Genomic DNA, 15775 nt, shown 5'->3' with positions numbered 1-15775 from the left:
AGCACTAAGGCACATCACCTCAAAAGACATCCCTCAGGGATTATGTTGAAAGGTTCAACTAATATAGTATAAACTATAAGGCTAAAAAGATGCATTTAGAAAAGTCAAAAAAAAAAAAATCAAGGCAATATTTTGCTTCTTTCCTAAATTCCTTCTTTTTTACTCTCCCTACCAACTTCAGGCTAAGCAAAATTTTGGTGTTATTTAGTTGTTATCTGTTCTGTACATTGGATTTATACATAGATACCTTAATCAAGATTAGGGTCCCTTTTAATCTTACATTAAAAGAATAAGCTCCTCTGAAAGGGATGTACATAGTTTACAGCCTTACAAAGGAACATGGGAAAGGCCTCAACCTATGGCACTAGAATACCCACAGGAAACAGTTTTGTTCTGTTAATTTTATTGACATGTATTTATTCATGCTCTGAATTTCAATTTGGTCTAATAACAAATAAATGATGATACAGACGTATGCTGTACAATCATGTCAGCAAGCCACAGGATTTTATTATATATAGTYAGGTATTTCTCTCATCTCTCTATGACAGAAGAAATACCCTGGAAGAAGATATGGACTACATTTGCAAGCCCTTACTATTTTCTCGCATTCCTGCTGCCCTGTGAGGGCCTCGTGTGATGCAGCAAGGGAGCTGGTGACCCCGGCAGCCTCAGCTCCCCTGCGCCTACCACAGCAGCTACCTGCTTCCTGYCTGGCAACATTTCACTCTTGCTTTCTAAGCTTTTCTGCATGCAGCTGGGCTGTAAGAAAGACAGACTTCTTCATTTTAAATATTCACTGGATAACAGAATTTGCAAAATGCAAAAACTACAGAACATCTATCCCACTWTTGTTGCAAGAGAGAGAAGGTGAAAACCGTAATTCTCGTCTCAGCTTCCTCGTTCTCCTATGCCTGCAGCACTCTTCATCACTTTGGCCAATCCAAAATTAATGCGTCAGAGATATTTATTATCTTACACTGTAATGCAGAATGAAAATGTCATGTATTACATTTCAGTCCCTTTAATTTGGTTTTGTAATTTATTTGTTGTCCTGTCCACCAGATTTTTTTTTTTAAAAAAAAGGTTAGTTTTAATAAACAGTAAAATATACCAGAGTAACTGAAATAAATTTCCAGCAACCAAGATTTTTGTTTTGAAATGAATTATAYGGGAGTCTGTTGCTCCTTTGTAAATCAATTTAATATGCTGGGATTTGCTTTTTTTTTTATTTAATCATATTTAATTTTAGATGATTTTCTTGGGTAGATGTGGTCTGAAAAGATGATGAGCTAATAAGTCATTTAAATCACATATGGTTTATTCAAAGCTTTGTTTCCCAGACACATCAGTGGAAAAAGAATAAAAAGGATGGCAAATGCAGAATGGAATAGCTAGTCAAGAGATACTTGCAACAATTCACCTTTTGTATTTTTTTTTTTAAACAGAATGCTCTAGTACCTCCTTACTGGACATAAAAGAGTGGCTTCTACAACTCATAGAAATAGATTACAGGCTAATTAACTAACCAAGACTATCAGTATAATTAGGATCCTGAGCTTTTTCAGGAACACCAGCTACCGTAGCAACTATATATCTAGCAACTACTGTAGCTTGCTTAATTGAAAAAGATTTGATAGAATTATTAAAGACTACAAGAATTTAAAACTTTTGATGAGATGGAGAACAAACATTTTTTTTGCAGGAAAATGCCAGAAACCAGAATTAAGCCAAAGCCAGGGAAAGAGAGGACTAAGCATACAACTATAACCATTTGGAATAAATCATTTTCATGCTAGCTACAGTGTGAATGAACATAATTATATGCCTCAGCTTCGTTCATGTTTTTCTTTCAGTTGCAAATCTGCTCAATTATTACGTTTAGCTTTCTCTTCAAAATGTTACTAATACTGTGTAGTAACACATTGCTTTGACTATCTTTGGATATGAAAATCACAATTTCAAAATACCATGCAAGTCCAAGCATGCTTTTTCTCTATACAGTTTTTCATACATGAGCAAGTGCAAAGAGAAACAGGAAAGGATTTTAGAATATTTTGATAGGTCAAATAAAATCAAGATATTTTGCACTCTTTTAATTACTTGCACCAGTATGCCTGAGTTACACTGAAGAGTAATTAAATAATTAAAGACCTTGCAGATCAGAGTAGGAAGATGTTCTAGCTAGCAAGAATAACTGCCTCRTCTTCTAATCTGGGTCCAATCTTAATAAATGCTAGGTATATATATCTCTTTTCAACCACGTTAGCTATCCTTCACAACTTTTAAATGCAACATTAAAGGTAATAGTCTGTGGATTTTAGAATATTTTCAAAATGAGACTTCTGTAACCTCATAAAAAATCCTACAGTAAACAGAAGTTGACAACCTTATTAGCCAAAGAACTTGGGTAATTTTACATAAGAAAAAGTTTGTTTTCCTAGATTTAAGAGGCTATTTTGCCCTCACATGAAATGGTGCATTTTGGTAACTCGACTTGCGGGGGGGGGGATGGGGGGAACAGCACCAGAAATAAGTGATACCCACTTATCACTCCACAACGGGGGTTTAACTGACAGGAAAGATGCACGTTTGAAAATTACTTTCTGCCATTCTGCCTCCAGTTAAGCAAGTCTTCTACTAAGCTGATTAGACTACTTAATATCACTACTCCTCACTCCAAAGCAAAGGAGCCCAGGGAAGACAAGGGGGGCAGCTGGGGCATCCAAGCCCTCACGAAGCAGCAGGAGTTGGGGCAGGCTCCAGACAGTCCTGCCAGGATCGAGGAGCACAGGCTTGTACCCAGCAGCATCCACCCCGGGCAAGTCAGGCGCCTCCGTGACCACGACGCGCAGATTTTAAACAAACCCATACAGCTCAAAGGGCTTCGCTGCTCCGCCGCGCGCAGCTGCGAACGGCAGCGACGGCCTGTGCTGCCCCCCGAGCCCCGGTGGGCACGCGCCGGCTGTCAACGCGTCCCTGGCGCCCCTGCAAACAGGCGGATGCTCCCGAGGGTACAGAGCCCTGCGAAGGCACCCGGCGCCTGCTCAGCTTCAGCCCGTCTTTCAGCTTCTCACCGACTTCGTCCCATGGGATCCTCACACCTGCACAGAGGCCACGGAAAGCCTTGCAAAGCTGCTTGTTCCTATCAGGAGAGCACAGGAGTACTTCCATTTATCTGCTTCCATCTAACACTTAATGCCACCATTGTTTAGGTCCACCCCAAGAATCTGCTGGGAAAAGATCCTCCTACCCTCAGTCCCCTTTCCCCAAAGTACTTTGTTGCCTCYGTTTCCCTTTCCTGCGTGGCCCTTGAGCCTGGCTTTCCCATACTTCCCCTTCCTAGCTCCAACCTTTGGCAAATCCTGCATGAGTCTCTTGCAGCCTTCCCACGCTYGGATATTTACCCTGGGAGTTGTACTCCCCCAGCTCTAATCTGATCCTCGCAGAACAGCAGGCTCATTTAATCACCAGCTCAAAAATTACACATGCATTTTATTAGACTTACCACTCTCAGTGACACAACGGTAGCACAGTGCAGGACTGTTTAGAACAAGCTACTGTTGCTAACCCAGTTGACTCCTGGTCTCTTTACAGTGAAATAAAGTCCAGGAAAAGGCATACGCCGCCTCTTCACAAACCCAGACGAAGCCACAGTGGAGACATTTGTTCAGTGCAGGTCCCCGATGGGACCTGTGATTGCACGCGTAACGGCGCTCCTCGACGCACCAGCTCTAGCCGCGAGCCCAGAACTGCCGTATCCAGACGCGTGAAGTCTGAGGTTTGTGCACTAAGAACGTAACGCACTGTGGCGAGGAAGGGTCCTATTGGCTTTCTGAATGGATTTCTTATAGTCACAGAAAAGGAAACATTCCTTAAAAAGCTTATTGGCAACATCCTTAAACAAGAACCACATTTTACACGGTGGGCACAAAAAGCGCTCAGGAAGGCTAATGAGAAGCTGGTGACGCAAGAGGGGAAGGTTTTTGCCGAGTTACGTGATTCAGATTAACCCCTGCTGCTTCGGGAAGTTTATATCTCTTCTTAATACCTTTGGCCCCGTTTATTTGAACCTGATAATTCTCTCTTTTCTCCATTTCAAATGTCCCTAGCAACCAGATGCATCTTGTCGTTACCAGTGTCTTCTCATAATCCTGCAAGTTGCAAGTTCTGCTCTTCTTCCTGTCCTACATAGGCTGTTTTAACTCCAGACGAGCCACGCGGAGGTGCTGCCTCGCACAGTGAACGCGAGCGACTGACTCGCCCTTTGCTGTTCTGGCTGCGGTTAGCGTTACGGTGCAGGAGAGCGGTGGGACGCTTTCCACTGGGAGGCTGCAGCTAGCTGCAGAGACCACAGCCAAAGTGAGTGGAAGAAGTAGATTCAGTAGGGCTTAATTCAACAAGCAAACCAAAACCAAACATGAACTTAAACTAAAGCAAATTGCTGCAAAATCAGCCATTTGCAGCTAGAATAACATCCAGAGAGAAAAATCTGTTGAAAGCTTAGTATCAAGAGAAAAATCTGGGCCATCRTTACCTTGGGAAAGCGCACTATTTTAGAACAACTGTCTCTAGTGTTAATCAGGAAACTGTTTTCATGATCAGCTCCTCCCAAAACATCACTCTCTCCATCTGTAGAAACGTTAAGGCATGTTTAGCAATGCATTTGTCAATGTATTTTCTGAAATATGCTATTTTCACCTTCAGAAAAAGCCTAGGAAAGCAAAGCAGAGTGACTGTGGAGGTACACAGTTGCTAAAGCACAGCTCTAAACTAACAGCCTCCCAGGTTCTGCAGTATCTCAATTTATGTCTAAGGCTGAAGTCCCAAAGCACAGACTGTGTGACAGAGCACACAAACATTTTTAACAGTATCTGCCTTTGCAGAATTGCATAAAACACCGTCTTCAGAAGTAGAAAGAATAACACTGTTCCTGAGTACTAATATTCAGTCGGTGCAAAGTGACCATGACTTCCGTTATCCTGTTTCATTTCTTGGTGCTTACTTGGAGCAGCTATTTCAGGAGAGCAGGCAGTGCTGCCTAGCAATGCTACAGGCAGGTGAACTTAAAATACACTAGGGCTACAGCAACTATCTTGCAGAACGAACACACACACACACACACAAACAGTACATAAATTAAATTCATGCCAATCCTTTATYGAATTCCTGCATTTTAGTCACTCAAGAATTGCAATATTAATTCTACTGTACCACTGTTACCATGAAAAGGAACTTATCCATAAGAAAAGTTAACCAGTTTGGCCTCAATTTTTTGTTTTTCCTGGTTGCATGAATTAGGTGGTAACACAATGGTGTTGCACAGATTTAACCTTTTCCTTGTATCAAATACACGTTATATCATTTACAAAATTATTCTCCAACCTAAAATGCATCTTTAACTTAATTCTCYGCTTTTCATAGCTCACAACATGGCCAAACTGTTGAGATTGTGTATGAAGTATTTCATACTCAGAGCAGTGTTATTTCCACAATTTGCAAAGAATCCATTCAGCTGTACAAAGATGCAGAAATGCAAGTTTGAAAAACTGTTTATCAGACACTGGCACTTTTCCTGCTTCTGTAATTCAAAAAGGATCTCTGTAAAGAAAATTGAATTTGGCAATCCATTAACATAGATTTGATGCTCTCTCTGTTCATCTCTTGATGTCTCACCCCTTTCAGAAAAATGAAAATAACTCATGGTAAAAGAGTGAGTGTTCCTCGTATTTGTCCACTATCTTGGCAATTACTAAAACCCTGAAAGAGCTGCTGAAGCTGTGCTGACTCACRATGGCAGAGAAGTTACTTGTTAACTCCATGATGAAGATGGAGCAAGGAGAGAAGGCACAGGACGAAAAGCCAGGGAACAGCAAAGTTTGGGGAAAAGGCACAGATTGAGCTAGCATACTAACTAGCACTAACTCATCTGGAGAAAGAATTTCAATGTTATAGGAAGCTTTGTGTGCTGTGTTTGAATCTAGTTTCATCACACCTAAGTTTAGGACTGAGCAATTTCAATCAAGAGCTTACTTGTCACAGGCATCCCCTACAGTCGATGGAGGAAAAATAGCAGTTCCAAGAGACAGACGAGCTTACAGAAARGCCTGAATTGCTTTCTGAATATGCCAGTCCTGCTCCATCAAGTAGAGAAAGGCCCTAAGGCAGCAACGSGCAGCCTACAACTGGCCAGCAGGACTGGCATGTGACACTCTTGTCAGAAGAGCAGCTCCCCGAACCATCACAACTGCCAGGGCAGCCTGCAGGCTCCTCAACACTGCAGCTCAGATTTAAATGCCAGAAACAAGCTGTAGTAGAGAATGGAAGAGAGTGACAGAGAGTAACAAAGGAATTAACCCTCTCAAGGACCTGATCCACATGGGAGAATTTTCACAGGACGTGCTTCATGCAGGTATGTATTTYTGGCTCAGGGTATGAGCCAAATATTCATCATTCTGCCTGGGGCAACTGTACTCCTAATTAGGCATTACAGGTAGCTGCTTTAATACTAGTGGGATCAATGTAAGCCTGAAGTCATTCACATAATCTCAACATTAGGCAATACTGGCATTTTAAAGTGAGGAAAATTTCAGTTTTTACGTCATTTTAAGTTTTTCAATGCTCACAGYGGCACAAAAGGGAAAAGTTAAAGTATGTTATTACAAGGGGTAAGGATTCTGCCTCAGAGAGGGAAAACAAATTCTCAGAGCTGTCTGGTTATATTTGAGGGAGTGTAATCTATAGTCCTCTTTTAAGGAGCAGCATGCTTCTCTTGGAGCTCTAGATTATCCTTGTGAGACACAGAGCCATGTTTACACTTCTCCACCATCATCTCTGACCACATACTTCTCAGTGAGGGCTACTGGTAGGGCGCATTTGCTCTAATGCCACCTCACTTTTGCTAAGCCAGATACGAGGATATGTCCTTTCTCTGCAGGACACAGGGGAGAAGGGAAGACTGCAGAAGGAGAGAAAGGTTCTTTATGTAACATATAAAGGCTGTCCAGAGTCACACGTCTGAAAGAACTCTGCTTACTGTACTTCCACATGAAGTCCTGCCTGTGTCAGAAGTTACAGTAAAAACTGTTCGCCTGATTCAGGTACCACACCAAGCCTGCTTAGTCCCCATGTAGTAAGGGTTATGGAAGCCTCTGTCTGATGGGTTAGTGCTGTGGAGGCAAGTGACAGCAAGCTGGGAAATAAACGAGCACAGTACTGTCTTCTAAGCTCCTGGCACTGCGCCTTTCAGCAGAAGAGAAAAAAAGTGAAAAGGCAAAATGTCAGCTCCAAAACACTTTTCATGCTGTAAAATATGGTATCCCCACTCCAGTACTTAATTAGAGACACATGGAGGGGCTGATACTTCACTAAAAAAAAGTAGTGAGTTATTGAAAAAAGGTCATATGTGCACATGCATAACCTAATGCAAAAAAAMCCCAAAAAACAAAAAAAACACCCTTAGGACTGAAGATTTGTATCTATGTCCTACAAATGTCATGTTAGCCTTTCAGATAGCCTTCTCGGSAGCACACACTGAGCTATTAAGTTTAAGAACTCAAAACAGCTTTCAGTAACAGCAAAAGAGACTAAGAGGATTTGGATATTTCAGCACATCTCACTGGTTTACACTGAAGCTGACCATTCTGCTCCTATTAGTCACTCTGAATAATCATTCTTTTCCCAGCAGAGCTTACTCATTTGCAAGATAAAAGGAAGACATTTCTGCACATGCCCATAATATTCTTCACCACTGGGGGCAGCTTTACATAAGACTGCATTCACCGAAACCAAAGCAACAGTCGGACGGAGCTTTCGGAACGGCAGTACGCAGAAGTGAGCTGCGCTTGGTCGCTGCACCGGCTGATTCTCCCTCTGTGCTACAGAGCAGCTTCCTACCTGGATCGGGTGCCATGTGAGGGAACTGCTGGGCTGTGGAATACAGATGTCTGAATTCAGATAGCTAAATGTTGCTTGGAGGAATCTAACATGCTTTCCTATAAAGAGAAATTTTAAAAGCCAGGTTCCTAACTATAAAGATGCAAAAACATAATATCCATGAAGATCCTATTACCTAGGAAGAATTTGACATTTTGCTGCGAATGCTGTGCTGGGATTGATTTATTCTTGGAGTGTTCTGCATGGCTGGCAAAGAATAATGTTCCAAAATCGGTCCATCTCCCAAGGGGTCCAGTTTTTCTTCCTGGGTGTCAGCGAGCCCTGACTCACTACAGTGCAGCTGACAGGGGCTGCCATGCTTGTGGCACACTAAGCAAAAAACAAAAGACCTAAGGACGACCTTTGAACACCACAAAGGATGGGTATGTTTTTCATGTTATATTTTTAATACATAGTTCATAGCAACTGCATAGCCTCTGCTTTAATTGCTCCATAGACTTACCTTGATGTGATTTGTGATTACAGTTAAATTGCTTAGGGATTACACCTTTCTCCCAACTGTCTTGCAATATTTATTAAGACATTCTTTAAAAAAAAAAAAAAGAAAGAAAAAGGAGTAAAGAAAACAATGTGAAAAGTAGTTGAGTCAAGCTAGGGATTTTAAATGACTATTGCAATAAAGACTTTAGCATGATTTTAAAAAATGACTGATGTGTGGGGGGATAACTTTTCTAAGTTGTTTTTATTTCCAGGTTTCAATGTAATTAGGCTACTGAGCGGATCAGCTGTAGCTCTGGTAATAGCCCCTACTGTATTACTGACAGTGCTTTCTTCTGCTGAACGAGGATGCCCTAAGGGCTGTAGGTGTGAAGGCAAAATGGTATATTGTGAATCTCAGAAATTGCAGGAGATTCCCTCAAGTATATCTGCTGGTTGTTTAGGTTTGTCCCTTCGATATAACAGCCTCCAAAAACTAAAATACAATCAATTTAAAGGTCTTAATCAACTCACCTGGCTCTATTTAGACCATAACCACATCAGCAATATTGATGAAAATGCTTTCAATGGAATACGCAGACTAAAAGAGTTGATCTTGAGTTCCAACAGAATCTCCTATTTTCTTAATAATACCTTCAGACCTGTGACAAATCTCCGGAACTTGGATCTGTCATACAATCAGCTGCAGTCTCTGGGATCTGAACAGTTCAGGGGCTTAAGGAAGCTGCTGAGTTTACATTTGCGGTCCAATTCCCTAAGAACCATCCCTGTTCGAATATTTCAAGACTGCAGGAACCTCGAACTGTTGGACCTGGGTTATAATCGGATCCGAAGTTTAGCAAGGAATGTCTTTGCAGGCATGATCAGGCTGAAAGAGCTTCACCTGGAGCACAATCAATTTTCTAAGCTCAACCTGGCACTTTTTCCAAGGCTAGTCAGCCTTCAAAACCTTTATTTGCAGTGGAATAAAATCAGTGTGATAGGACAAACTATGTCCTGGACCTGGAGCTCATTACAAAGACTTGATTTATCTGGCAATGAAATAGAGGCTTTCAGTGGACCTAGTGTTTTTCAGTGTGTGCCCAATTTACAGCGCCTCAACCTGGATTCAAACAAGCTCACGTTTATTGGTCAAGAAATTTTAGATTCTTGGATATCCCTCAATGACATCAGCCTTGCCGGGAATATATGGGAATGCAGCAGAAACATTTGCTCTCTGGTAAACTGGCTTAAAAGTTTTAAAGGGCTGAGGGAAAATACAATTATTTGTGCCAGCCCTAAAGAGCTACAAGGGGTGAATGTTATTGATGCAGTGAAAAATTACAGCATCTGTGGCAAGAGTACCACAGAAAGGTTTGAATTAGCACGAGCTCTCCCAAAGCCAACATATAAACCAAAACTCACCAGGCCTAAACATGACAGCAAGCCCCCTCTGCCCCCAACCATTGGAGCCACTGAACCGAGCTCCGAGCCCGAGCACGACGCAGAACACATCTCCTTCCACAAAATCATAGCGGGCAGCGTGGCCCTCTTCCTCTCTGTGCTTGTGATCCTGCTGGTGATCTATGTGTCATGGAAGCGGTACCCAGCCAGCATGAAGCAGCTGCAGCAGCGCTCTCTCATGCGAAGGCACAGGAAAAAGAAAAGGCAGTCGCTGAAGCAAATGACTCCGAGCACGCAGGAATTTTATGTAGATTACAAACCCACCAACACTGAAACCAGTGAGATGCTGCTGAATGGAACAGGACCCTGCACGTATAACAAATCAGGCTCCAGGGAATGTGAGGTATGAACCATTGTGATAAAAGAGCTTTTAAAAGCTGGGAAATAGTGGTGCTTTATTGAACTCTAGGGACTATAAAGGGAACGTTTTTCTCACTTTTCTGGCACAGCTCTTCCATGTCACTTTTTTGTACATTCATAATACTGGTCATTTTACTCTCATACATAATCAGCTCATTGAAATTTAAATACCGCAACCAATGTGAAGCCTGAGCTCTGGTTTAATACAATATCTATTGTACAAATCCTTTACTGATTTCATTAAAGTCTCACTTGTTTTTAAATAGAAAACTTCTTTCATAACTAATCCACTGCACCTGCAGTTAGCATGCCTCTGTTTAGGGAGAAAAACATCAACAAAGGAAAAAAAAACCCAAATCAACCCCTCACCTCCCAACCCCTGCCCATGCTCTGAAACTCACTTTTGTAACCAAGAACAAATCAAAGATCCAGGTACTGTAGCATCATATGAATTCTGAGAGTTGGCTGAGCCCAGAGAYGGTGCAGAGACAGCTCGGAAAGAATGCCCAATTCCTGCCCAACACAAGATAGAATAAAAAGCCAGTGGTGAGCTAAAGTACTATCTTAGGAGATGAGCTATCACACCAAAAGCTAAATAGAGAGAAATCTAGGCTGAATAAAAATTTATAAAACAAAAATTGTAGGATGGGGTTTACTGTACTGCATTATGCTTAGTGCTTTTAAGGCTGAAAATGACTTGTTGAAACCTGTTTATGTGACTTTGTATAAAAGGTGCCAGTGTTTATCCCTTATATCCAGTTGCCTTTCAGAAAGTAGTCAAAAGGCATTCATTAAATGAGGAGCAGAAATTCCTTATTGATGCAATCAGAGGAACTCAAATGTGCAGTAGCAAAAGCAAGAGCACTTCCGGCACGTATKTGTTTGAATGCTCATTAGAAATTCTCTTTTCAAGACTGTCAAAGACATTAACGTAGCTGAGGAAACCATTAAATCTGTCATTTTCTTCTATTTCTTTTTATTTGCTGGGCTGGGCTTGTTAGGGTTTTGTGATGTGTTTTGTACACTGTCCCTCTAATACCGAATGAAGCTTTATTACTTAAAAAGCCAAGCTGTGTATGTTTTAGAAAAAACACAATTGTAAAGAGCTCTCAAAGAAAACTGATTACTCACTGATCTGAGAAGAATGCATCCAAAAATCCTTAAAGATTTCAATGCCAAAATATTTCTCCATTTTAGCCTGATGACATCGTAAGAATTCACAGATACTCATTTTTAATATGAAGTCATTCATCAGTGGTTTCTGGACAAAATACAGATTTGTAATCTGGCTACTCCCTACCTTCCATCTCCTAAAGTCATGTAATTTTACTGACTGCAGAAGAATATAACATCCCCCATATTTCCCAATAAATCATATTTCCTATATATTTTGACAGTCTATTGAATACCAAGGTTATCTTCTCTCAGTCTTGAAATAATATGGCAGTAGGTTTGCAGAAGCAAGTCATTAATTTAGTTATCTCCATTTTGTAATTTGATTTGGCTTTTGGTAAACTGCACATCTTCAACCACTCAGGAGGGAGTGTTTCCACAAAGCAGTTTCACTGCAGCAGATCAGGAAAAGCAAAATCTTTAGCAGAATGTCCTCCTGAATTTTCACTGGAAAAAAGCAAACTACAGCCAATCACCTTGAGATATACTAGACAGAATGAAAACAAAGCTAGAAAGCATCTCTTAAGAGAGTACTTGATGTAAATTTTAAATATAATGAAAATATTCTCATTTTTAAGGACTCTAGTGAGGAAACAATTGAGAGTGGAAGCTTCTGGCTACCCTGAAGCACGCCACACCGAGACCTCGCTTTGCTGAGTGTGGAGAGGGTCCCACACAATTATTAATCCAAGTGCTCGAGACACTTCAGCAGCACGGAGCAGACTGATTTTTTTCCCCTGAGTTGTAGCTTAAAGTTGCTATTAAAAAGTCAATACAAACGGAATTAGCTTAACTGTTATGGGACTCAATCTTCTACCATGAAATCTTGGTTCTCTCTGTACTGAAGGATTAGGGTGTTCTAGGAGCATGGTGTTAAGAACCATCTCTGTACTTTAAGAGGCTTCAGTGTCTGCAGTGATGACTAACAGTAGGTACAGCCAAAGCAATAAGATTTGGCTCAAGACATACATAGATATCTATGTGCGTATATAGAAATATATATGTATGTGTGCATGCACACGCGTGTGTGTCTGTATGAATGAAAATTCTGCAATTCCTTAGCTGTGGGAGCGCTAAGTACATTCAGAAAATAATTTCATACTAATTTAGAATTGCTTTTACTTATAAGTATTCATCTTCTAAACAACACTGCCTCCTTAATGGTCTGTGATAGTGAAGGAGTTGTAAATAACTTTGAGCTTGGCTATATGTGGTCCCATCTTTTTAAAGCCTTGTTCTGACTGCATCAATACTCGGAAAGAAGCAATCCATAACCTCCTACAAAAGGCAATACCTGTAAAATTATTACTAGCTCCCTTTGAAAAAATCTTTAGCTGGATGCGTGAAAAAGAGACTAAGGCCAGTATGTCATTAATCATAGACAGATAACAAATAATGAAAAGCCAGCATGTTTATATACGAACACAGGCATGCTCAGAAGAGCAATTAACTCAATTATTGCCTGGGAAACACCTAACAGACTTCACTTCTCATACATTTCCAAATACACACCAAAYAGATGCATGCAGAGTTGCCACTCCAGTCATTGATAATGAAACTGCTGTCTGACTATACATATAAAATGCCCAGCATAATTAATTGAACCTTCTTGCACAGCCTGAGGCCTCAGAGCTGAGTTGTTAAATCCCACTCCAGTGACTATGGCTTAGAAACCTTTTAAAACCAGCTTTATAGCACGTTATAACACATTACAATGTGGATTTAATCTGGGCAAAGGGTACATAAGCCAAGCTAAATTTAATTTCACCACTGTCAAACTAAACAACACCACAGAAGTGACTTGTTTTGGGTGGCTAAGCCAGTGCCCTGGAGTCATCTAATCCTAACTGTCTTCCAGGAAACGGCCTGGTTTGCGGGGTCAAAGTAGCCAAGCAACTTTGAGTCCCTGGAAAGGCTACCCCTTTTGGTAACAACCAAAGCTTTAAYGCTTTGAAGATTCCAGAGAAGAAATTTCTCATTTCCTTCTCTCCTGTCTGAATACAGGCATCTAGAATCTGAGCCACTTTGTCTTGGTTGTAGACATTTTGGTGCCAGTGTAAACCCAGCTAATGCCAGCTGGGGATGGTGCAGATGAATCCTCAGCAAATGCGTGACTGCCGTGACGGCTCTTACAAACCCCTGGTTCCTTCAGCAAGTACTTTAGGCATCAAAGAGCCTACTTCAGGCATCGTGAAAGAGGTCTGRCGTGAGTTCTTCTCATGGCTTGGCTATCCCTTAATGGATCTGAATGCTGTCTACATGTTCTAAGTTTAAGAAAGCAATGATGCATTTTGAAGCGTTTTTTAATTATCTTCTGTTGCTTTTCCTGAGTCATATCTAGTGTTTTGGGGCTACAACTCAAGGGCAAGGCATTTCACTCCACATCTGTCCAGGCCAGTTTTCATTTTCATTGGTTTTGCAGTAGCTATTTATTTAAACAATGCAGAAATAAATGTTAGGTGGAGCCACCAAACAAGAAATTTTCATTTTATTGTAGCACCCCCAAAATCTTAAAAGGCGGCAGGCATGGCTTCCTCTGCTAGTATAAGAGATTGCCTGCCAAGGTATTTGAACAGCTAAGGGATATTGAGAAGACAATTGAAAATTGCAATTGAGAACAAGGGATATCAAGAAGATAGTAAGGGAAACACCACCAAAAATTTGAGGTAATTTGCTCAAGATCACAAATCAGTTGTCTACTGGGAAGATAATCCATTCTCCTTACTCAAAGATATCCTCCTAGCCAGTGGACGACTTTGGCTCTCAATTTTGAGATTGAGATGTAATTCAGTAGCTCCTAGAATAGTCAAGTGATATTTCAGAACTATAAACAACACTGAATGCTCATCTTTGGGGAAAAAAATAGCTAATGCACTAAGTAAATTCAAGCAGACTTGTAATGTTCATTCATTGTGTTGAGATTACCTCCAGCAACTGCAGAGGAAGAGAATAATAATGAGAACAAGTAGCTTGTAAATAATGAATGCAAGCTTCTCTGCTGGCTGGTAGGTTTTCATTACTCACTATTCACTATTACTAGTGAACCTTGATATAAAATGCAATTGTAAAATTAACATAAATATAAAATATTCCTGAAAACACAACTAGAAATTTTCAGTTTGCTGCAAGCTAATGGTCTTTGCAGTCAGCCACTCAACTCTAGATAAATATTCTCTCAGATGAATCTCTGTGGAACAATAGTGACATCCAGTGGGTAGTTAGCTTAATCACAGGTGTCTGTTGTCTACTTCAATTCACCTACAAATGTTTGCCTTTTACTTTTCACCCTTCTGTGTAATGTGATAGTAGCATATGTTTCCTTCAACATCTATCTCATCTTGTTCAATTGTACTGCAATTTCATCTCTACGTATAGGAGTCTTAACCCAAATGTAGCAAATGGGTGGAAAAAAAATAAGAGTAGATGAATGCCAGCAAGAAATGGTGCATCTACTGTGTAAGGATCTGCTGTTACTAAAAGCATTAATGAGTAAGCAAGGACAGGAGAAGCAACAAATCTGTGGCTACAGATTTAGAACTTATAAAGTGCTTATAAAACACTAAGTCACATTAAGATACCCCCAAAATAAACTAAGGTTATTTATAACTGATTCAAATTCCAAACAGAAGATTAAGGAAAGAAACAAAGTATTTTGAGTATAATTTTAACATACTGAGGGAAGTGTACTATTAGACATCAAACGGAAGGTCACCAGCTCTGGAGAACCAAGTTAAAGCAACATCATCTCCAAAATGTGTAATGTACAACAGATACGACAAGCAAAATATCTAACTGAAAATATAAAAGCAATGCAGGGAAGATCAAATTCCCAAGCAGTAATCACACCAATGGGAGACTTATCAATTACATGAATACACAATATATTTGCTTGTGAAGATCAAATAGCTGTCCAAGTGTTAATTACTTTAACCTACTTCAGAATCAACTTAATCACATTTTTACCTTGCAGCAACCTCTGGTACATATTGCATTAATTACTTGATGCCTCAGAGCAACTCTGTGTCAATGTTTAGGGCAGTAATTTTAAAACCAAAATGAATGACATAAGTCAATGAAGTCAGGATTACAGCCAGCGTATATAACAGACAGATTTAGTTTCCCTCAACAAGAAGCACAAGAASTCATTTCACTCCCTATTGAATGAAATACAGTCATACTTGTAAATTTTTATGTCCTTACATGTCTATGGAGATCACCAATCATTGATGTGTAGCTTTAATTTTTTTTTCTAAAACTRGTGTTAGCACAGTGCAGTACAGGATTCTGATGTGATCCTCAGCGTTACAGTCTATTTCTTGGCATTATAGTGAATGGAATACAGTGAGGTGTGAAGAAGTAAAAAGTGGCTATGAACAGATCACCAATAAGGGCTTAAATTAGAAAA

General features: G+C 40.4%; 2 protein-coding genes across 5 annotated transcripts in view; one reads left to right on the top strand and one right to left on the bottom strand.

Annotated features, from left to right (window-relative positions):
- Positions 1–15775, bottom strand: part of CTNNA3 (catenin alpha 3) — a 446797-nt gene that overhangs the window by 227738 nt on the left and 203284 nt on the right. The gene's annotated exons all lie outside the window — the stretch shown is intronic.
- Positions 7940–15775, top strand: part of LRRTM3 (leucine rich repeat transmembrane neuronal 3) — an 82125-nt gene continuing 74289 nt past the window's right edge. The window contains exons 1-2 of one of the 2 annotated variants that reach the window (XM_085301623.1): positions 7940–8318; positions 8649–10180. In XM_085301623.1, the coding sequence (XP_085157749.1) occupies positions 8315–8318; positions 8649–10180 (1536 nt within the window). In that variant the 5' untranslated portion in view covers positions 7940–8314. Of the gene's footprint in view, positions 8319–8599; positions 10181–15775 lie in introns of those variants that run through there. The other variant, XM_085301622.1, reaches the window with a different exon arrangement.

Source organism: Rhea americana, unplaced genomic scaffold (assembly GCF_003343005.1).
Source record: "Rhea americana isolate MKP2758 unplaced genomic scaffold, rheAme1 scaffold_179, whole genome shotgun sequence".
NCBI lineage: Eukaryota > Metazoa > Chordata > Aves > Rheiformes > Rheidae > Rhea > Rhea americana.
This window is presented reverse-complemented; position numbering and strand designations above follow the sequence as displayed.